The 23,576-nt window shown below is 40.4% G+C and overlaps 2 protein-coding genes across 2 annotated transcripts; one reads left to right on the top strand and one right to left on the bottom strand.

Annotated features, from left to right (window-relative positions):
• The first annotated feature begins 966 nt into the window (after positions 1–966).
• LOC115104268 (RING-box protein 1) lies at positions 967–4,440 on the top strand. Its single transcript, XM_029625629.2, has 5 exons — positions 967–1,072; positions 1,761–1,839; positions 1,915–1,985; positions 3,903–3,988; positions 4,215–4,440. Exons 1-5 carry the CDS (start codon positions 995–997, stop codon positions 4,225–4,227), a joined length of 327 nt encoding a protein of 108 aa, XP_029481489.1. The 5' UTR covers positions 967–994; the 3' UTR covers positions 4,228–4,440.
• A 12,290-nt stretch (positions 4,441–16,730) lies between these two features.
• LOC115104267 (hsc70-interacting protein-like) lies at positions 16,731–23,464 on the bottom strand. The gene is made up of 13 exons (XM_029625627.2): positions 23,360–23,464; positions 22,906–23,040; positions 22,420–22,468; positions 22,250–22,328; positions 20,171–20,244; positions 19,873–19,939; positions 19,671–19,755; positions 19,461–19,571; positions 18,542–18,644; positions 18,319–18,435; positions 18,181–18,232; positions 17,719–17,942; positions 16,731–17,614 (listed from the first exon to the last, which is right to left on the bottom strand). Exons 2-13 carry the CDS (start codon positions 23,013–23,015, stop codon positions 17,483–17,485), a joined length of 1,203 nt encoding a protein of 400 aa, XP_029481487.1. The 5' UTR covers positions 23,016–23,040; positions 23,360–23,464; the 3' UTR covers positions 16,731–17,482.
• Positions 23,465–23,576: the final 112 nt, after the last annotated feature.

Raw genomic sequence — 23,576 nt, 5'->3', positions numbered from 1 at the left:
CTTCTGAGTCTGACCAGTAGGCCGCTCCGTTTGCCTCTCCTGCGGCTACTGCGTTGTTTTGGGTCGGCCTCTGGGATAAGATCGCATGTCCAGAGCTGAGGCCCGAACAAAGGATCCTTTTCGGGAATGACGTAATTCCTGGTCGTAATGATGGTAAATTGACATCACTTTTATATCCAATAGTTCTTCCCAGCTGTATGTAATAACACCCTAGATTTTCTGGGCTAACAATGTAAGAAATAGTACATAAAAAAATGAATAACTGCATAGTTTTCTAAGAACCTGAAGCGAGGCGACCATCTCTCTCGGCACCATTTTGAAAAGGGACTTGGAATGCCGAGTTGGATGACCCTTCAGAACGATTTTCCATAGTTGGAGTTCGTTTTTTCCGAGTTCCCAGTTGTCTTGAACGTACTGAAGTCGCAAGTCAGATGTTTCTGGTTCCCATTTGTTTTGAACAAGGCATTCCAACTCGGGAACTCGGGCCTCTTGCCCTGTTCAAAACAATTGGAACTCGGTCATCTCAGAATTCAGCGCATTTAAGACAATTGGGACCTCGGAAAAAATGAACTCAGACTGGGAAAAATCTATTTCAATGGTAATCCAACTCGGAATTCCACTCGAGCCTCTTTCTAGAGCTCCAATTTTCCGACCTGAAGATCACTGACGTCATGATTTGACCTCTATTTTTCCGAGTTCCCATGCCATGTTCAAAACAACTGGAACTTGGAAAAATACAAAGCCAAATCATGACGCTAGGGATCTTCAGGTCGGAAATTCGTAGCTCTACAAAGGTTCCCGGTACCCCGATTTTGAGAAGGGATTTATACGTGACGATTAATTTAGCAACTGTGTGACGCAGCATGACAACGTCAGCACGATTGGTCTACATTCTGCTGGGTGGGGCGTTACGTCAATCTAGTCATATACCAATGGGATGTCTATCTCCTTCTTTCTCTAATATCTCTATTCACAAGAAAGTTCGATTGTCAACATGGCGGCAGCTATGGATGTTGATACCCCAAGCGCCACGAATAGTGGAGCAAGCAAGAAACGTTTTGAAGTGAAGAAGGTATTTATTTTTCAAATAAATCATAGCAAAATTTTAGACATACTGTAAGGTTCGATATTATCATAGGTTTAATACGGTTTTGGGTACAATCTCCGCGCGATTAGTTAGCATAACTTGCTAGCTCGCGAGCTAGCTGAAACTAGACAGAGTCCCTGTTTGGCTGTATCTAATTTTGGGGAGTGAGTTTGCGTTTCACTTGTAGGGCTGATCGCTACCTAATCAGTTAACTAATCTCACTGTTTGTGGTAATAGTAGCTAGCCAACCACTACTAAGTTTAGCTTTAGATGCATTGACATTATACGAAATCAATGACTAGCTAATTTGCTCAACTGGCTAAAGTTAACGTTAGCTTCCTAGTTAGCTTGCTAAAATGACAGGGCCCAGTTGCACTTGTGAGGTTGTATATTTATTGACACTGAATGAGTGAAAAATTATGAATCAAACACTAACATTTTCACCCTGGCATTGTTTGTGATCAATGAGGATAGTAAAATAGGCTTAACTTGTCTGATCAAATGCAATAGTGATTTGGATGACAAAATGTCTCCTGACACCAGATTAACATGAATAAATTGTGAATAACAATATGCTCCTTTTTTAATACATATTTGAAACAACATCAATATCAAGCAAATACTAACTGCCAGTGATATGATCATAATTTCATGTGACTCTTCTTCTTTACAGTGGAATGCAGTGGCACTTTGGGCCTGGGACATTGTGGTGGACAACTGTGCCATCTGTAGGAATCACATTATGGATCTCTGTGAGTATTCCATTAACATTATTTGACTACTGGGTTAATAAAAGGTGTGTTACACATTTCTCTTGTCCTCCATAGGCATAGAGTGCCAGGCTAACCAGGCCTCTGCCACATCAGAGGAGTGCACCGTAGCCTGGGGAGTCTGCAATGTGAGTCAGACTTATTTGCTTTTGTATATTTTTCATACATCCTGATCAGTTAGATTGTAAAGTTCAGTTTGAGAGTATTGAAAGAACAACCGCATGATCTAAACTAATCTGCATTATACTGAAATACCCTAAAAGTATGGGATTTTTGAATGTATGTTTTGAGCTGTGTTCGAATACTCATACTAACCCACTAACCATACTATTGGTGACATAAATTGAGTATGTAGTATGCTTATTGGTCATAGTATGGATATAATTCCTGGATGTCGTACTACATTTGCAAAAACACAAATTATACAAGCAGTGGACACTCTTTTGGTGCTTTTTTGGCCCATAAGGGAATTCTTCAGAAAATGGGCATGGCTTCAGTGTTTTCAGATTTGAAGAAAATGGCAGGAAAATATGCAGCCGAAGTCCGAGAGTGTATATACAGATTCCTTGCTTTAACTAATTATTACAAATGTTGAGCAATGTAATAAAGTCATGACTTTTCAAAAGTTACGTTACATGTTCCTATTTCGCAACAAGGCCTCCTTCATTCACGCTGCCAACATACTCTCGTAAAACCGACTATCCTACCGATCCTCGACTTCGGCGATGTCATTTACAAAATAGCCTCCAACACTCTACTCAGCAAATTGGATGCAGTCTATTACAGTGCCATCCGTTTTGTCACCACAGCCCCATATACCACCCACCACTGCGACCTGTTTGCTCTCGTTGGCTGGCCGTCACTACATATTTGTCACCAGACCCACTGGCTCCGGGTAATCTATAAGTCTTTGCTAGGTAAAGCCCTGCCTTATCTCAGCTCACTGGTCACGATAACAACACCCACCTGTAGCTCACGCTCCAGCAGGTATATCTTACTGGTCATCCCCAAAGCCAACACCTCATTTGGCTTCCTTTCCATACAGTTCTTTGCTGCCAATGACTGGAATGAATTGCAAAAATTGCTGTAGTTGGAGACTTTTATATCTCACTCACTAACTTTAAACATCAGCTATCTGAGCAGCTCGCCGATCTCTGCAGCTGTACACAGCCCATCTGTAAATAGCCAATCCAATGGTATGTTAGCTAGTTGGCTACTAATACATCGATCTTTCCAAGCAGTATATTAACTATAATCTAACAAACTACACAATGTTTGACATGATTATTCACGTAATTCTTAGCTAAGTATTATAGTCGTTGTGCGTTCTCAATGGACATGGTTAATTCTGGCTATCTTCCCCCTAATTTCAGAGCACTCTGAGTGTGCCAGAGCGCAGAATAACTGATGAATTTACAAATGCTCAACATCTGGTGAATATATGGCCAGTGTCAGTAAACGTTTGGGGGAAAAAAGCGTAATTAAATTGTACGCCCTGGATAACCTGAAAACAGCCTAACCAGCTCTGCTATGCCGAGTAACATGGTCAGTGTTCTCTCGTTTGTGTCTGGAAATGGCTCACAAGCTAGCCACCGTTTTCCAATCAGCTTGTGTGCTTGACTGCCGTTGTGAGGTCAGAAGGCTCGGATCAACCCTATTCCTCTGCCAGAGCGTCCAGTGACACGCTCCGAGAGCGAAACGCTCTGAATTTATGAGCGGACAATCTGACAACGCTCTGATTTTTCGAACACCCAGAGCGCACTCTGGCACTCCAGATTGAATTCACGAACACACATGGAATTGTAAAATGTCAAGCTAGTCATTTGTTATGCTAACAAGCTAGCGAGAGGTGGCATAGCAACTGCATCAACTTCCGAGTAGACAGGCGAAGCGCGAGTACACTCAATTGAAAGAATACCGTTAGTTTACAGTCTACTAAAATGAACTAATAGTGTATGTACTCAAGTATGTAGTATACATTATGTGTATTCAAACACAACTGTTGTCTTGGTTTGCTGTTATGTTAATAATATCTTCTCTCCCAGCATGCATTCCATTTCCACTGTATCTCTCGTTGGTTGAAGACCAGGCAGGTGTGCCCCCTAGACAACAGGGAGTGGGAGTTTCAGAAGTGAGTGTCAATTTGATTCATAACACTTATTCAAAACACTACTCCATGGTCCTAGTGAAAATGCTATCTATCAGAGCTGCAGTATGCTTGCCTTTTGGGGAAATAGATGGATGATTAAAAACAACAGCCATGTGTCCATGTTACTGGTGCTAATGCATTATTGATTGTAGATGAGTTGTGTATGTCAAACAGTTAATATCTAACACTCCCTTTCCCTCTCTTACAGATATGGACACTAGGTGCAATACTCTGGACCATTACTTGGGCTTCTGCAAGTTTCATGCTTTCTGTTGCTTTCTCCTTCTTCGTATGATAGACTCCACTTTGAGTACATTGCAAATACTGAGGACATCCACCCCCACATCTCATTGTTTTAGGCTTGCTGGAAAACAGTATTTTTTTAAGTTGAATTTGCAATGTTGTAAATGATAAATAAACAATGTTCTGTGTAACTGCCTCGATTTGGAATTGAGGACTAGATATGGAAATACAATTTTAGAAATACCATGTAGGCCATCATTGTAAATAAGAATGTGTTCTTAACTGACTTACCAAGTTAAATAGGTTAAATTAAGGAATTTTCCTAATGATTAGATAAAATAAAATGAGTGTTGGAAGTTACAGATCATTGGCTGAAAGACCAAATTAACTAAACATTTTTGTAAGATGAAATTATTCATAACTTAGTTGCACTATGCACAAATCGCTCTGCATTTCCTGGCTGCTAAAACCCTAATAGTTCACTTAATTTCAGTTAGTGGAAAAACAAGTTAATATACTGTAGATAAATATTGTACCTTCTAAATCGCTGTGAAATATTTTCCATAAGCAAAAATGGTTTCAGTTGTGTGAAGCTAATGTACAAAATTGAAAGTAAGACACAACTTAAGAACGGGAAGCATAGAAATTGCACACATGGAACATATCTACATCTTCTTAGACTTGCTTTCAAGTAGAATAAAACATCTATAACTCACATTTCTTTGAATTTGGTCAGGCCACCCAAAAAGTTACATAATGCCACTTAACACAAATGACCACATCCAGCACTAGCCCCATTTTCTATTTGCTATGATTCTTTATTGTGAATGACGGTCATAATGCCACATTGATTATACTTTAGCTGCTGAGACTACAGTAGTTGTCGATGTGGTTTGTTATCGGACTGGATGGAGGGTAGACCTTTCCAGAACCTCTCATCCCCAAAAGGGAGCCATTTATTGCAGGAGGCAATTTTGAAGAAGATATTTCATAGAGCGAGCATGTACTGTGTGAGGAGCTGACCCACTATTGGTCACTAATAGTCACCGGCAGAAGTTGATCTTGTGAGACCGGGGTATAGTTGGTTTTATATTCAGACATTCGCCAAAAGCCATTTAAGAATGTAAAAATCAATAACTAATTCACCGTTTGTCACAGATTCATCAAGCTAGATATGATTTAGTCTATGAATGTCTAGCATTCTTAAACATTGCTTTGAGTAGAAAGAAATACATAAAATCTCATATTGCATTTAAAGATGAAATCTAAATCAGTGATTGTCTCAGAAAAAAGTGAATATGCATTTATTTGCAATAACCTTAAAGAAATGTTAATTTCAAGTGCAATTTGTTCTATATGAAGTTAGACAATATTTGCATAAAGTTGTACAATGTTTACAATCTTACATTTTATGCCAAATCAATGTTCGCAACAGTTCCACATGTTAAAGTAGTTACAAGGCACAACAGTCATTTATTTATACATCTCTAATTTAACAGCAAAGAGGCCCCTTCCAATCATTTTCTATTTTGGCTTTGTTCAAGTCCTTCTTTGTCATCCCCAGACAAGCTGAATGGTACCATCTCTGGCACACAGCATTCTATTTGCAGTATTAAAAACATTAAACAGGGTTATGTTTATTTACATGTAAATTACAGTTCTGGGATACCCAAATTCTGTTAGATGCTTTTACAATTAGGAATATTTTCAAATTGAATTAGATTTTTGTTCAATTGCCAAATTTACTTTAAATGACATGCATTTGACCACAACCCTGACAGCAGCACACACAACTGTGGTGTTAATCATCGTTGAGTATTCAGGCAATATAAATCATATAGTAATAAAGACATACATTTGCAAAAAATGTATGTGTTGATAAAAAAGGTATCACACATCAATGTTGTAATATCAAAAATGATAATAATGGCAGTCTTTGACATCCAAATCAGTTTAATCGTCACTTGTGCCAGATACGTGTGTACCTATTACAATGAATTGTATCTAGTATCTGTCATAGTAGAGTAATGAAATATAGTAATGATAATAGAACATTAGAGCATTAACGGGTTGCAAAGGGGACGGAAATGTTCCATGGGAAGTTAAACCTGGGAATTTAGCTTAAATTCATCAAAAAAGTTTGCTTATAAAAGTGAACCTTTTTTTGTGGGCTATGCATAAGGCAATTCCAGGTCCTGTGGCATTTTTTGGTTAAACAATCCCTAATAAAATGGAATTGCAACCCTCTGCATGCACAGTGTATTCTTCCATCAAATGTACAGATGATTCTCAAGATCTTGCACACTAATGAGATTCTGTTGAGCCCACATTACTACACTGTCTGAGCCAAGCACTAGATGCTTTCTGGTAAGTTTTGATTACAATACTGGGTGGGGTGAATATATTTTATACGACATACATGATTTTTTGTTAACTAGTAAATAGTAGCCTACAGCAAAGTGTGTTTAAATCATTTCTAACTTGTTAACAGTTTCTGCTAGTTTGTTTTTGCTACCTGAGTGTTAATTCATTCAATGTTTCCATACATGTTTCATTTTAAAACATTTATCTTAGGAAGTTGTTTAATCCAACTGCTTAACTATTTATCTGTACATGGAATTGTATTGAATTTTTTTTAAATTAGCTCCCTTTTTTCTGATCTTCACAGGAAAATGCCATGGGCACTATCTGATGTGTGGAGACATTTCACTGCAGCTAATGTAGATGGAAAAGCTGTGTACATTTGCAAGTACTGTGCCAAATCATATGTGAAGAATACAACAAAGATGCAGAATCGTCTGGCCATGTGCATAAAGTTCCCTCAGCGCTCACAACAAGCAACCTCTGACAAAAGTCCCTCTACTTCTATTCAAGGTGAAAATTATGAATCAGACACCTTATCGATAGCAACAGCTCATGGTCCTCCTGGAATCAGACTTTTTTTTTTACTCAATGGAGGAACGTAGTCAGAGAAATGCTGATGAATGTCTTGCTCGAGCTGTGTATGCAACTGGTTCACCTCTGATGCTCACAGGCAATGTGTATTGGAAGAGATTTCTGAATGTACTTCGCCCAGCATACACCCCTCCAACCAGACATGCTTTATCTACTAATTTGCTGGATGCAGAGTTCAACAGAGTTCAAGTGAAGGTCAAGCAAATCATAGAGAAAGCAGACTGTATTGCAATCATCTCTGATGGGTGGTCGAATGTTCGTGGGCAAGGAATAATTAACTACATCATCTCCACCCCTCAACCAGTATTCTACAAGAGTGCGCAGACACAAGGGACAACAGACACCGGTCTCTACATTGCAGATGAGCTGAAGACAGTCATCAATGACCTTGGACCACAGAAGGTATTTGCACTGGTGACAGACAATGCTGCGAACATGAAGGCTGCTTGGTCTAAAGTGGAGGAGTCCTACCCTCACATCACACCCATTGGCTGTGCTGCTCATGCATTGAATCTGCTCCTCGAGGACATCATGGCACTGAAAACAATGGATACACTACAAGACAGACAATTAAATGGTTAGGTATGTGAAGGGTCATCAAGTTATAGCAGCAATCTACCTCACAAACAAAGTGAGAAGAATAAGAGCACCACATTGAAGCTGCCCAGCAACACCTGTAGGGGTGGTGCTGTCATCATGTTTGACAGTCTCCTGGAGGGGAAGGAGTCTCTCCAAGAAATGGTCATATCACAGTCTGCCGATATGGACAGCCCCATCAAGAGGATCCTTGATGGGGCTGTCACCATAGCAGCACCCACCTGTAGCACGCGCTCCAGCAGGTATAGCTCACTGGTCACCCCCAAAGCCAATTCCTCCTTTGGCCGCCTTTCCTTCTAGTTCTCTGCTGCCAATGACTGGAACGAACTGCAAACATTACTGAAGCTGGAGACACATATCTCCCTCACTAGCTTTAAGCACCAGCTGTCAGAGCAGCTCACAGATCACTGCGCCTGTACATAGCCCATCCAACTCCCTAATCCCCATACTGTATTTATTTATCTTTTTCCTTTGCACCCCAGTATCTCTACTTGCACATTTATCTTCTTTACATCTACCATTCCAGTGTTTAATAGCTATATTGTAATTACTTTGCCTCCATGGCCTATTTATTGCCTTACCTCCCTTATCTTTCCTCATTAGCACACACTGTATATAGACTTTTTCTACTTTATTATTGACTATGTTTATTTATTCCATGTGTAACTCTAAGTTGTTGTATGTGTCAAACTGCTTTGCTTTATCTTGGCCAGGTCGCAGTTGTAAATGAGAACTTGTTCTCAACTAGCCTACCTGGTTAAATAAAGGTGAAATTTAAAAAAAAGTGCTCAAGAGGTGGACATTGAGGATTTCCGGGGAGAAGACATGGACGCCTGAGAGGAATACAACCAAAGCTTTAGCTTTTAGACTATCATTTTACAGATGTATGTTGACAACGTTTTTGGGAGATGCGATGGATCATTGGGATCATTCAATATTCTCTTTCTTTTGTTGTTCAGTAAAATCATCCCATGTGAAGAGTCAACTCATTTAATTAAACTTCAATTCGTAACTAAATTGTTTTTTAAAATGTCTATTGCAAGGAGGTAATCAATTGCAATTGTCTATTTATGATAAGGTCAAATGTTTGTTTCTGTCTCCATATGATATGGTAAATATATCCAATGCAAAATACATTACATTTAAATGGTATTAATATTATTTTGCATATATTTCCGTTAATGCCCATATATTCCTGTTAATTCCCACAGAAAATATCCACCTCTGAATATTCCCCAAAATGTGCAACCCTAGAAATAACACAAGGATAACCCTGCTAAAAAAGTTTCAAGACAAAGTTTCTTACTTCTAAATTCCTTGAAGGATGAAACTACGAGTTTTCATAGCTTAATATTAAATTACACCATGATGACAAACCCAGTTGGTCAGATTATCATCATTTTTCTCTGAATGATGCAAAGCACACATTGAGAAGTCTTCATTTGCATTGAAGACTGTAAACAAAAGAGGACCACATTGTTATGCATTGTTGACACATTTAAACACACTTTCTGGAACCATTAGTTCTAACGGTTGTGCTTCAAAGACAAAATCTGTCCCTCACAGTTGCATGCTACATTGTTCTCTCGCTGTTAGGGCTTTGCCCCCTTCCCACGCCCTGTAGCAAACGGTTCCCCAAAGATCGTTTTTCTGCTTTACACAACCCATTGGAGCCAGAAGTTGACCTGAAAACACATAGTCAACCGGGTTGTAAACTACTGTAAGTCTGAGAATTTCCCTCCTTTTTTCTGTGTTTCCTGTTAGCCTAATGCAGAATTTAAATAACACCTCCTAAGACATAAAAACAGCAAGGTTCCATGAGATCACCATGTGGGATTTAGAAATATATATAACATGAATTACAATAACTACAATAGGTATATCAAACCTACATCAAAGTACATTAAACCTCCCAAAATGTATTTTCCAGTATCAGTATTTCCTTTTTCGGGCATTTTTTCCTGAGGTAATAGATTCAACTGTTCAACACTTACAGCCAAATGTTTTATACCCCTGTTATTCCCAGAACACATTCTGGAAAGGCTATAGATACACTGGTCACTTTATTAGGTACAACCCCCTTTGCATCTGGAACAGCGTGAATTCAAAGAGTAAGGAGACAGACTGTTCAAGTTTTTAAGTCCAGTTGGAGTTTACTACAGTCAGTACAAGTTGAGTGTTGGAATTATTAAAAAAAAAACTGTTTTTCTGAGTTACAAAAGACCATCACAGACTGTGCTGTCATTTTGCACACTCTAAAGTTCAAACAAACAGCAACAGATTATCTGAATACTTCTCTGCATGCTTTATTGTCTAGCAAGCCAAGACCACTGGACTTGGTGTGTGTAGGAGAAATGTATTTTTGTGAATAGGGTGGTGATCCTAATAAAGTGGCAACTGAGTGTAGATATCACAAACAACTCATTTTGAGCAGTGTGTGTCTGTTATACGTTAGATCAATGGGGGTAATTGTAAATCTGATCCCCAAGGTCCTCATTGGCTCACTTGGATATATAGAGTTGGAGGTAAAGAAAAAAATATTAAACAAGGACATTAAAACAATGGCAGAGTTCTTTCATCTACATCCATTCACATAAAATATGTATTTTAAAGTATAAATACACTTCTAAGACCACTGTCTTTCTGGACGTTTTAAAAGGTTTGCAACTAGTTCTTTCTGCTAGGAACGTGAATTGAAAGGGGTTTGGTAAAAGCTATGTAGGTAACGTAGTTTCTACACTAGTATAATGGGTATAATGTGTGGCAGTTGCACACCTCCCCGCTGAATTATGTAGAGCGGATTTGGGCCAGTTGATTATATTGTTTTCATGATCTTTTGTGAAAAAACGAATTTTCACGTAGGCTTTGTACTAGAAGTTTAAGAGAGCAAATAGCATAGGGACAGCTTGGTTGAAGTCCTAGTTTTTAATGGTTAGTTTCAGTAGATTGCAGAGGGGTTCACATACAGTTCAGAGGCAAATAATAATGTATACATCTTATCCACCCTCTGGTATCTTTCAATACCCATGCTGATATACAGTGGGGCAAAAAAGTATTTAGTCAGCCACCAATTGTGCATGTTCTCCCACTTAAAAAGATGAGAGAGGCCTGTAATTTCCATCATAGGTACACTTCAACTATGACAGACAAAATGAGAAAAAAAATCCAGAAAATCACATTGTAGGATTTTTAATGATTTTTTTTGCAAATTATGGTGGAAAATAAGTATTTGGTCAATAACAAAAGTTTATCTCAATACTTTGTTATATACCCTTTGTTGGCAATGACAGAGGTCAAACGTTTTCTGTAAGTCTTCACAAGGTTTTCACACACTGTTGCTGGTATTTTGGCCCATTCCTCCATGCAGATCTCCTCTAGAGCAGTGATGTTTTGGGGCTGTTGCTGGGCAACACGGACTTTCAACTCCCTCCAAAGATTTTCTATGGGGTTGAGATCTGGAGACTGGCTAGGCCACTCCAGAACCTTGAAATGCTTCTTACGAAGCCACTCCTTCGTTGCCCGGGCGGTGTGTTTGGGATCATTGTCATGCTGAAAGACCCAGCCACGTTTCATCTTCAATTCCCTTGCTGATGGAAGGAGGTTTTCACTCAAAATCTCACGATACATGGCCTCATTCATTCTTTCCTTTACACAGATCAGTGTAAAGCCCCAAAGCATGGTGTTTCCACCCCCATGCTTCACAGTAGGTATGGTGTTCTTTGGATGCAACTTTGTACTCCAAACACAACGAGTTGAGTTTTTACCAAAAAGTTATATTTTGGTTTCATCTGACCATATGACATTCTCCCAATCTTTTTCTGGATCATCCAAATGCTCTCTAGCATAACTTCAGACGGGCCTGGACATGTACTGACTTAAGCAGGGGGACACGTCTGGCACTGCAGGATTTGAGTCCCTGGCGGCGTAGTGTGTTACTGATGGTAGGCTTTGTTACTTTGGTCCCAGCTCTCACCAGACATCACCAGCAACAACGTTGCCTATGGGCACAAACCCACCGTCGCTTGACCAGACCGGACTGGCAAAAAGTGCTCTTCACTGACGAGTCACTGTTTTGTCTCACCAGGGGTGATGGTCGGATTCGCGTTCATCATCGAAGGAATGAGCATTACACCAAGCGAGATCAATTTGGAGGTGGAGGGTCCATCATAGTCTGGGTCGATGTGTCACAGCATCATCGGCCTGAGCTTGTTGTCATTGCAGGCAATCTCAACGCTGTGCGTTACAGGGAAGATATCCTCCTTCCCATGTGGTACCCTTCCTGCAGGCTCATTCTGACATGACCCTCCAGCATGACAATGCCACCAGACAATGAACCTTCCTGTCTCAGCCTCCGGTATTTATGCTGCAATAGTTTATGTGCCGGGGGGCTAGGGTCAGTCTGATATATCTGGAGTATTTCTCCTGCACCCTCTTCAACCACTGTGATTATTATTATTTGACCCTGCTGGTCATCTATGAACATTTGAACATCTTGGCCATGTTCTGTTATAATCTCCACCCGGCACAGCCAGAAGAGGACTGGCCACCCCTCATAGCCTGGTTCCTCTAGGTTTCTTCCTAGTTTCTGGCCTTTCTATGTAGTTTTTCCAAGCCACTGTGCTTCTACACCTGCATTGCTTGCTGTTTGGGGTTTTAGACTGGGTTTCTGTACAGCTCTTTGTGACATCAGCTGATGTAAGAAGGGCTTTATAAATACATTTGATTGATTGATTGACCAGTCATACTGTTCATTCTGTGCGTGATTTCCTGCAAGACAGGAATGTCAGTGTTCTGCCATGGCCAGCGAAGAGCCCTGATCTCCATCCCATTGAGCACGTCTGGGACCTGTTGGATTGGAGGGTGAGGGCCATTCCCCCCAGAAATGTCCTGGAACTTGCAGGTGTCTTGGTGGAAGAGTGGGTTAACATCTCACAGCAAGAACTTGCAAATCTGGTGCAGTCCATGAGGAAGAGATGCACTGTAGTACTTAATGCAGTTGGGGGCCACACCAGATACTGACTGTTACTTTTGATTTTGACCCCCCCCTTTGTTCAGGGACACATTATTCAATTTCTGTTTGTCACATGTCTGTGGAACTTGTTCAGTTTATGTCTCAGTTGTTGAATCTTATGTTCATACAAATATTTATACATGTTAAGTTTGCTGAAAATAAACGCACTTGACAGTGAGAGGACATTTATTTTTTTGCTGAGTTTAGTAGAACTTGGCTAGGCGAGGACAACATCTGTGCCTCGCATACTCCCTGTGTAGTGCTAGAGCAAAAAAACAAAACGCTTGGAACCCCGGGGACAGAGTTTGGGAAATCCTCGTCTATACTATTGGATAGAGAGCAATCACTGCAGCTGTTCACGCCATGTTAGTGGCCAAATTATCATTCTCAAATCCCAACCTTAATTTATCCGTTGTGACGCACAGATGTTCCAAAATCCGCTTTAGATGAGACTGACTTTATTACCAAAATGATTTTATTTACACGTTGTAGTCAATTTGGACACTAGAATAACTGTTTCTGACTCAACTCGATGCAACATAGGCCGTTTTCAAAGGGATTCGTTGCTTTTCAAAAGGCAGTCCTTTTTAAAGTTTTGTAAGTGGCAATATTACTGTGTCCCTCTTGCAATGACATAGCAACAACATAGCTTCCTCAAAAGAGTTAATCTAAACTAAATCAGGAAATCTGTAATTCGTTTAGATGTTTTGCCGACGAGGTCTGAGAAGCGAAATTGTACATCTAACTAAGATGTTTGGTGCAGTATTTCTCAAATGGAAAAATGTGCACGAAAACTCGTCTTCTCATTGAATGAATTACAACAAACAGTTCATTAAAGAATCCTGTACATATTTCCCACTGATGGAGTTCTATTACTGACCCAGGTTGAACCGGGCAATGGCCTGTCACGTTATTGTGGCGGAAAAAGGGAGGCACTGGGCACTTTTAAAATCAAACAGTAATCTGCGCCCGCTCGGTCATATTGTCAACAAGGCAGCATGGTGCATCTTCCAGAAACATACATCTCTTTTACATAAAATACATGTTGCATTTTCAAACTACTTTTCATTGGGATGGCAGATAAAGCGTTTTTTTTTCATGTAAAAACACAGAATCCTACTCATCACTCAATGTGCTTAATTATGTTACTTTTGTTTTGAGACGATGTTGCTGTAAGCCAGAGTGGGCACCTGGCTCACGCCCAGAAGGCAAACCCGTTCCAAAACGAATGCAATCACTTTTCCTACTCAGAGTAGTTTAAACCGGGAAAGTATGAGTAGTTTAAACCGGGTGAAAAGTGATTGCGTTCGTACTCCTACCTCGGAGTAGTACTATTGACCAGTCACCGAGGAAGCGGGTAGATTTCAGCTATCGAACTTCGTTTTGCATCAACAACAAACAAAAAAGTGTGTGCACGAACTGTTCCGACTGGGAATCATGCGACAGGCTTTAGACAATGGTCCCACGTGACACATGTTGACTCATCAGTAGGAAAGATTTGTTTCTCTTTTGGCCCATTCAACAACAGAGCGATACGATCCTAGTTTCAGCAGGATGTTGTATTTATACCTTATGTCATGCCTTATTGGAATGGATTTATTGATAATATATGTTGGGAAAAAGTTTGGATGTTGCCACACACATACCTACTTGTTAACAAAATTAAGGAAGTTTCCTTTAAAATTATTCATAAATATTATCCTGCCAACCACTATATGAAGAAGTTTAAGGAAAACATCACCTCAAATTGCTCCTTTTGTAATGACCACCCAGAAACAGTGTTGCATCTTTTTTGGCATTGTATGCATGTAAGGAAACTGTGGCAAGACGTCAGCAGGTTTATAATTGAACACATTTATTAAGATTTTACACTATTGTGGAGAGATGTACTGTTTGGATTCTTTACATACAATAGAAATAAGCTGAAACATTTTTATGTCATTAATTTCATTATTCTTTTGGCCAAATTTCATATACACAAATGTAAATTTACAAACAGAAAACCACATTTTCGTACTCTACAAAAAGAAATTGAACTGTATTTTAAGACAGTTAAATGCTCTACTAACAAAAAAAGGTGTTAGAATTGTAAGTATATACATGTTCCTTAAGGTCCTTGTGTAATTGTAATGTGATATTGTACCCCCTAGCTCGATTGTCCATTGTTTGTAATCTATGCATGCTTTGTGTTCCCTCATGTGCTTTATGTATTGATTTGTTGTTGATAAAAAAAAATATATATATATATATTTTAAACAGTGAAAATTAGCACAGCAGCCTGTGGTACAGGCTGGAGGCCACAATAACCAATTAGTCAGTGGCTAGGTTTCCATCCAATTGACTACAGATATTCATGTTTATATTCTAAAATCAGCATAAAGAAAATATGCGCATTTTCCCACCAGTAACAAGGTTTCCATACAACCTTTTTTTATGTGAGTAAAGTCTAATGATAGGCCTGATGGAAACTGGAAATGTTACGTTAAACTGTCCAAATGTCGACAAAAAAATATGGGATATTTTTCTGTTGGTAAAATTAATTGTGCGAGAAATGTCGGTGGAAACGCTTTTATATGTACAAATATTAATGAAGTAAACTTGGAATCACGTGATGACATGTTGTGTGGTCCTCCAACTATGACTCGCCGGGAAATCATGCAGTTGATTAGGCTACAGATTAAATAAATGATGTAGCCAATAGCCTACATAATTGAACTATTATGGATAAGAGTGATACTATTTTATTTAGTAAACAGCAGTCAAGCATCGATCATCATCTCACCAGAATCAGAACCTCAATATTTATTGGAAAGGAGTATGAATATCACCGTGCACATTCAGCACCCTTTGAAGTTCATCATAAATTATTTCATTTTATCCTAATAAACTGCAAGGTTTCTTGGGTCGTAGTGGGAGGACCACACACCTGATCATCGTGTTTCCACGTTTACTTTGATGGTTTTTATATCATTATTTGCGCATAAAGGCGTTTCAATCGCCTTTTTCACAACAAGATCCACCATGTCATACTAGCAATTTATCGGTAGCATTTTTACAATTATACCGAAACCTGTTTCCATCAGAGCGGTCTTTCATTTTTTTGTATACATACAACTGTAGATGGAAACATGTTATAGAGCATCAAAACTGTGATCTATCATGGGTGAATTGGGACCGAATGACTTATCTACAAACAATATTAAATAGTTATTTATGATGCAAGGTGATTTGTAAATTAGTCAGTCACGCCTTGCTTTTGAAATCGTCTGCAATGACGAACGCGCCCAGTGATTGCCACTGCCTTTCGAAGCATTATGGAAATAACAATTGTCTGACTTGCGCCTGCCTACATGTTTGTTAGGGCGGAGGCAAGCCATCTATCTCATCATTATATACAGTATCCCTGCAAGTTTCTGCAGTTGCTCTTCAACAACTTCGTTCTGCAGCCATCGCCTGCATTGTGGCAGTATGTTAGGGTGTTTGTTTGACCCACGTGACCAAATGCATGACTGAAATGGGAACCAACGCGATTCATACAGTGGAGGCTGGTGAAGGGAGGACGGTTCATAGTAATGGCTGGAATGGAATTAAACACTCCATCCACAAATTAAATTTCATCTACTCCATTCCAGCTACTACGGCCATCCTCCACTCACCAGCCTCCACTGGTGGATATATACAAATAAATGTGATATGCATTCTGATTGTAGCCAAAAATGTACACGCCTTGTGCCTCTTGACAAGTGGATTAATGATAAATTATTGGGAATTAATTGACAAATGCACCAAGGGCATTCAGAACTGGTGAAATGAAACAACATTTTCCTAATGCCATGATCCGTGTTCACCATGGGGAATAATGGGAACTTACATTTTAATAACCAACTCATCTGATTAAAAACAACCATGACAAAATAATTTGCAACAACCAAATATTTATTGATTTGAATTGATATTTCCATTATGGTTTCAAAATCAAACAAAATAGTAATATTACTTGTTTTTTTGCATTTGGAAGGAGAGTCAGACATAAAAAAAAAATGTACGTTACAGTGAAAGTGAGTAAAACAGAAAACCTGAGGGAAATAGTTTTACCACATCCACTCCTGATAGAAAACAAATAGCCATAGTTTTGATTGGCTCAGTAGAGAACACAGAAGATGACATCTCCATATAATAATGTCTCTAAAATGTTCCTCAGAGCTGGTGTCTAATGTGTGAGTCCTGTTTGACTATTCCAGATTCAGGTAAAAAACAACAAGGGATGGGGTCGGTGGCAAGAGGAGTCAATGGGAATTCTAAATGAGAAGGCTCTGACAGGCTGTTTTGTTTCCCCATTATTAACCAGTAGTGTTCCCATCAGTGTCCATGAGTTGGCTTGAGGAACCACTAAGAGCTAACAGCCCCAAATAGGTGGGCTCCATTTAAGAACATACAGTATAAGAGTTGCTGTTGACCACCCCTCCACAAACCCTTGTCTAGTGTAAAACTTGCTGCATGCCTCTAGTCTCCTCTTTACCCATCTGCCCATCAACATTACCCATTTGATCCATACACAGTGGAATAATCTCATGTAAGCTTTTTAGCTCTCCCGCCACCTGACAACATCCATTTGCTACTCTCCCGCCACTCGTTCTTCTTCCCGCTCCCCTCTTTTCTTCACCTCTCCTCTAGGGCGAAGGGCTCCCGAACTTGGCACTCAGCTTGGTGATGAGGGCCATGACCTTGGGGTTACCCTGGTACTTGGCGATGTTAGCTGGGTTCTGAGCCACATCCTGGAAAGCTGCCATCACCTCAGGGTCCTTGAGAAAAAACACAGGAGAGATGGGATTAGATATGGATACTGACATAGAATCCAAGCGCTAACTGTAAGACTGCAAACACTTCAATTTAAGGAGCGTCGTACCTTCATGGCGTTGAGCACCTCCGGGTCGTTAAAGAGCTCTCCCAGACCAGGCATGCCGAAAGGAGAGCCTCCAGCCCCCCCTGGGAAACCGCCAGCCCCCCCTGGGAAACCGCCAGCCCCCCCTGGGAAACCGCCAGCACCCCCTGGGAAACCGCCAGCACCCCCTGGGAAACCGCCAGCACCCCCTGGAAAACCACCAGCACCCCCTGGGAAACCACCAGCACCTACAGCATGAGAAGGAACCCAGGATTAATGCGATTACAGGGCTCCAATGGACCCTTGGGCGATGGTCAGATAATGTAGAGCAGTGGTCACCAGCCCAGGTACTGGAGAATTACAGGGCCAGGGATTACAGGGCCAGGGATTACAGGCCTTTGTTCAAGCCCTGCACTAACAAACCTGATTGAGCTAATCGACTTATCGTCAAGACATTTCATGAACATTCCCTACATTCCCTATTACCTGGGAAACCTGGGAAGCCACCTCCTCCTGCTGCTTGTCGAGCGTCCTCCTCCTATGCAGAGTTTAAAAAAAATGTTTATGTTGAGACACTATTTTGAAATTCTTATTCTCCTCTCTGTTCTTGCACCAAACACTCACCCTCTGAGCTTTCTCATGTTCTTCCCTCGCTTTCTTTACCCTCTCCTTCCTGTCCTTGATTTCTTGCTCCTCCCTCTTGCGCTCATACTTGCGCCGGTGCTCAATGATTTTGTTAGCCTGAGTAGAGAAATAGCATGAGTTGAAAGTCAGACCAGAACACACTGATTGACCAGACAACCTTGAAACTGCTCTAGTTTAAATAAGACAGTTAGTGGCTGGGTACCTTGGGCTGGACCTCTTTCAGCATGGCACTGGCGTCCTCGTCGTAGTCCAGTTTGCAGGCAGTGGCCAGGTCCTTCGCTGCCTCCTCCCAGTGCCCCAGCAACCTGACACACAAAGAAGAAAGAGACTCAAAGTATTGTATTAGGGTTGTGCCAAAATGGCCGTAATCGTATCTGTAAAATGACAGTTGATAGTCGGATCGGATGATACTCGTGACCGGAAAAAATAGAAGTGTTTTAATATTTTATTTACCTATGGACTTATTAGATGTTGACAAAATACCTCATTTGCACATTCACTGCAAAATAAAGCTGCAGATTAGGAGCAGCACGCGGAGGTGTGTCTGTCCTCAACTTGCAGCGGGCAGCCAAGTTTGCTGACATTCAGTCAGAATGCCCATCAGCGTTTCATATTTTCCCCCCTACCCATGCCTCGCATGTTAGATATTATGCACATAGATAGCTTGATAGCAAACGTCCTCGCAATGTGATTTACCATAGTAGCAGGAAGCAGCAATCTAAATTATCAGACTGAAAAATATGCAAGAAAAACTGATCTGGTGAAATGATGACATGAGTGGACAGAGAAATACAGCTTCACTCTATCCAATCAGAGCAGCATGATCAACGTACAGCCATCTCTTTTCTTTAGACAGATAGCCAGTTGAGCTATTTAGACCATGTAGAACCTTGCACATTACTGACTAACTTGAGAAAGATGTGTGCTGACACTCAAATTTATTTTTTCCTTTCACAGATAACAAAATACTCCGATCACAATCGTATCCAGCAAATTGCCCATATCCCTTACGATCCTCATTTTGTCCGAATACTCGGCACCCCCCTATATTGTATTACTTATAAATCATATACAATTGCATTGTGTCTGAGTTTGAATATGCAGCCTATCAAGCAGCATACTTGTGAGCTTTCCCCCTCCACTTGTAGGGCTGTGCAGAATCTGGGTTGATGTCAATGGCTCTGTCGCAGTCACGCTTAGCTGCATTGGGTTTCTGCATCCGGATGTAGACGCTGGCAAAGAACATACGTCAGTCTGTATGAATACTACGTGATCATGTACTAGAGCACATCATGTGGTATGGCATTGTTAAGTCTAGCAGTGGGACTCACCTAGCCCTCTTGGCATACATGATAGCTACCCGTGGATTGAGTTTGATGGCTTCAGTGAAGAGGTCCAGGGCTTTCTGCAAGTCACCTGTATTTGACAGCACCAAAAAGTGATACTTATAACCACTGGTCATTAAAATGTCTTCCCGATTTACTACAAGGTCAGTGCAATGTCAATGCAAGAGCCTTAGAACAAACAACCCACCTTCTCCTAATGCTTCGATAGCTCCCATCTTCTTCTCGTTGGCCTGGTCCATCATTTCATCTGTCACCTAAAGGAACAAGAACACACTATTTATCTGCAAGACATATGAGATGCCAAGAGGTCTTCTGCTTTGGCCAGTAAATTTCAAGCAGTCTTCTTCAGGGCTTGCATGCTCACTGAATGCATTTCTCATTAGTTCTCATCTGCAGAAACTCCCCAAATGAAAAGCACTTCATGCACTCTCCCATCCTTATGTTATATTAATAACGGATGTCTTCAGTAGAGTAAATATTCTCACCTCCAGATTTTCTAAGTCTCCCATCTCCTGAGGTTCATCTGTGTCTGGCTCAATCACCCCATCTTGGTCGATCTCTGAAGTAGCAAGGGGATCCATCAAGGACTTCAGAATTTTAGAAGATATGAGAGACACAAAGCTTGCGCCTCTAATTCCGTTATTGTATGTTGTATACAGTGGCAACCAGTCACTCAGGAGGGGTGGGACAGAGCCCCACCTGTTTTAATCCCCACATTTTTTGCGGGCTTGCCTGTTTTGCATGTTATTTTGGCATTAATACAAGTCACATATCAGTTTGCAAACAATGTAAAATAAATATATATAATTGAGTTAATAAAGCCACATAAAAAAATATGGTCTTTCAGCCTAGCTCAGTGCTTTCTGTGGCGGTGGGGCAAGCCAGCAGAAAATAGGAGCGTTGCGCCGTGATTGGCTCAGTGTTCTGTCACTCATGGAGACACTAAGTCACAACCAAGTAGTAAGGGTAGACATCGAAAATTCAAGCCCTTTGGCTCCTGCCATAGAATTACATTAGTAGTGCTCTTCCAAGAAGGCTCAAGGTCATTGGCCACAGATAAAATCACGTCAAATCATGATATGTACAGTAGCTTTGATTGGACTGATCATGTCAACATCTTACTTTCAAAATCTTAGCTAGCAGTCATCAATTAGACAATCTACAGGCAAATCCTTTTAAATCCTTGTCATATGAAATGAAATCATGGAGAAATTATAGTTAAATGTATTTTTTTTTTTTTTTAAATGTAATCTAATTTAATAGATCAAATGCATCGGTGCTCATTGGAAATCGCAAATTCAACAATGAGTGGTTAGGAAGGAATTTGTGACAGTGGCTAACTGCAAGAATTGCAACTGGGAAGTCGGGAATAAATGAGCTCAGACTGGGAATATACGTTTTGAACGGTCATCCAAATCGGAAATGTAAATCTGGCCCCAGTCTTTTTTTTGATGACAAAATGTTCCTGCGAAGGACCACAGCGCCTTCCTGTTCAAGTGAGCACATCACAAGTCCAAAAATGTCTTATATGCTGCTGCATAAATGATGTAATATGCCAGGGAGATATGTATACTGTAACTAAGAAAGTAATACTAAGTATATGTTGCGTAGTAAACTTTTAGTAGACCATGTGCCTCACCCTAATAATTTGGTCTATTTTCACCTCTTAATTTCACCTAACGTTACTGTTCTGACTCAGTGGTGCACATGTAGCCTATAACCTGTTTGAGAAATGTCATCATTGAATATTGTTAGAGCTTTCATTGTGTGCTTATATGCCCCCTTTATTTATCCTATGGTTCTGATTTGGTATACAGGGAAAACACTAAGAACAGCCCATGTTCTGAACTATGTCGCTATACATTTCAAAAGTGCAGAACAAATAGTTATACTATTTGTATAACTACATCCGTCCTGGTTCGCTCATTAATGTCTTAATCTAAATGACAGATGACCTCTTATCCGCTTGTCGTCCCCTTATGCCATAGTTTGTACATCTCAATTGTCAGTAGAAACCACATTTGTTTAAGCAAGTCAGTCATATCATCTTTTATTTTATTTTTTAAAGGCAGTAAATGAGGCTGAATGAACTGTTTCGCTGCCAGACAAGGCTCCGCTAGTGGCCAAGTATAGCAGTGGTAAGGTGTTGGAACTGCTGTAGGGACAGCTTTATGTAGGTCTTAACAGTTTGTGGGCACCGTGTCACCGTTATAGTGCAATTAATTTATTGTTTAGTGGTGCAATTATAATTTTTTTGCCCCACCAAGATTTACATGCTACAATCGCCACTCTTTGTATAAGCACTGCTCAAGAGCTTAGCAATCAGTTTATAAGGCAGCATTATAAACTGTGTGGTCATGCAAAGTATTGTTTGTTATTCACTGTATCACTGAATGTATTAGATGGAATGGAACTGTAAATGTCTGGGTGATGATTTATTGGTATGGTGTGTGAGTCGAAAAAATAATTTCCTTTTGGCCTGTGTACCCATTTTCTTTACGAACTCAATGGGTGACTGTGGGAAAATGTGTGGGCCAGGTGTGAGAAAGCTGCCATGGACATACCTAATTCACTCTCCTCACTCTCAGAGGGGGCATGGGGCTCAGGAGCAGAGGGAGGAGCTCCAGCACATGGACACCCACCCTGAAATGAATTAGTTTTATTGGCTGAACTGTACTGGTAGGCTGTCAAATATAGCAACTGGATGGATATATAAAACAAGTCATACTTATACCTTGCATGAAGAGTCATTTTGGGGGGCTTGTGGAATTGTAGCTCCCATTCTGAAAAAAAGAGAATCTTCTTTCAAATTTGAATTCTCTCCAATATGAGCCTTTAAATTTTGCCAACTGCTGCCAGTACATGTTGGTGTATTACTTAGTACAGTAGGAATTCCTATATTTTATTCAATTAAGAAAGTACTTTGTACTGACTTATATCAGACAGAGAGAAATATGCCTGATATTTAGCAGCAGTGAGTGGGTGTGACTGCGGCGTTCCCGTTCAGGGTAGTTGGGGAATTGGCAACACAAATCACACGAAATTGCATTAACAATGACTTCATTCAATTAACTCTAATACTATTGATATCCGGTGAATAAACCGGGTTCTTAACATGGGTTGATCCGACTCCTAACAGATAGCGGCCCCCTACTTTTGACGATAAAAGAGCAACTGCACGCTTGACGCTGTGCGATAAACAGAAGGATTATCAACTGACCCTTGTAACCAGGCCCGGAGGAAGCCGAGCTCGGGAAGGTGCAATATGGAGGGATTTTCGTCGCACAACTTCACGAAGGCCTTCAACTCATGCACTTTCCGCGGGTCCATTCTCACTTCACAGGTCCAGCACACGCTACACAACAAGAAAGTGCGAGGAAGTAAAAATGAAACTGCTAGCTAGCTAAGTATGAGCATTGATAGCATACACATGTGCTGCACAGCCTCATTTAGTATTATTAGTAAACTAGCTAACTCCTTTATCTCAGAAAACAGTTTGTCCCAGGGCACGTGCAGAAATGTAGCATGGATTGTGAGGATAGAATATTCTGGAATTTTGTCGAGTTAGTCATGCCGTGGTGATTTATATGAATGCATGATAAAATCAGGGAAAACAAACCAGAAAGGTGTATTATTTCCAATAAAACAACGTATATGAGGGTTAGATTAGCTACCTGTATGACCAGACAGCTCTTCAACGAGTGGTAGCTTCGAGTAGAGGGATGCAACCAAGCCGCCACAACAATCGCTATAAATTACTAGTCGATGGTGTATGTTGTTCCGTAGACGCTTTTAACGCAGGCATTAATTAGATAGAAACATATGACAAACAAAACAAGCGATGAGGTCCTGCTTGAATGGATCAAGTCGCAAACAAAAGAGGTCATATAA

The sequence above is a fragment of the Oncorhynchus nerka genome, linkage group LG21 (assembly GCF_034236695.1).
Source record: "Oncorhynchus nerka isolate Pitt River linkage group LG21, Oner_Uvic_2.0, whole genome shotgun sequence".
NCBI lineage: Eukaryota > Metazoa > Chordata > Actinopteri > Salmoniformes > Salmonidae > Oncorhynchus > Oncorhynchus nerka.
The sequence above is the reverse complement of the archived record's forward strand: the minus strand, read 5'-3'. Positions and strand labels throughout refer to the sequence as shown.

What these genes read in the sequence shown, in the direction of transcription:
- LOC115104268 (XM_029625629.2), top strand. Translation starts at nt 995, where the DNA reads ATGGCGGCAGCTATGGATGTTGATACCCCAAGCGCCACGAATAGTGGA. An exon ending in GAATCACATTATGGATCTCT is followed by an intron (nt 1,840 to 1,914) that starts GTGAGTATTCCA and finishes TGTCCTCCATAG; the next exon opens with GCATAGAGTGCCAGGCTAAC. An exon ending in TAGCCTGGGGAGTCTGCAAT is followed by an intron (nt 1,986 to 3,902) that starts GTGAGTCAGACT and finishes CTTCTCTCCCAG; the next exon opens with CATGCATTCCATTTCCACTG.
- LOC115104267 (XM_029625627.2), bottom strand. Translation starts at nt 23,015, where the DNA reads ATGGACCCGCGGAAAGTGCATGAGTTGAAGGCCTTCGTGAAGTTGTGC. An exon ending in AAAATGACTCTTCATGCAAG is followed by an intron (nt 22,329 to 22,419) that starts GTATAAGTATGA and finishes AATTCATTTCAG; the next exon opens with GGTGGGTGTCCATGTGCTGG. An exon ending in ATGTATGCCAAGAGGGCTAG is followed by an intron (nt 19,572 to 19,670) that starts GTGAGTCCCACT and finishes GTTCTTTGCCAG; the next exon opens with CGTCTACATCCGGATGCAGA.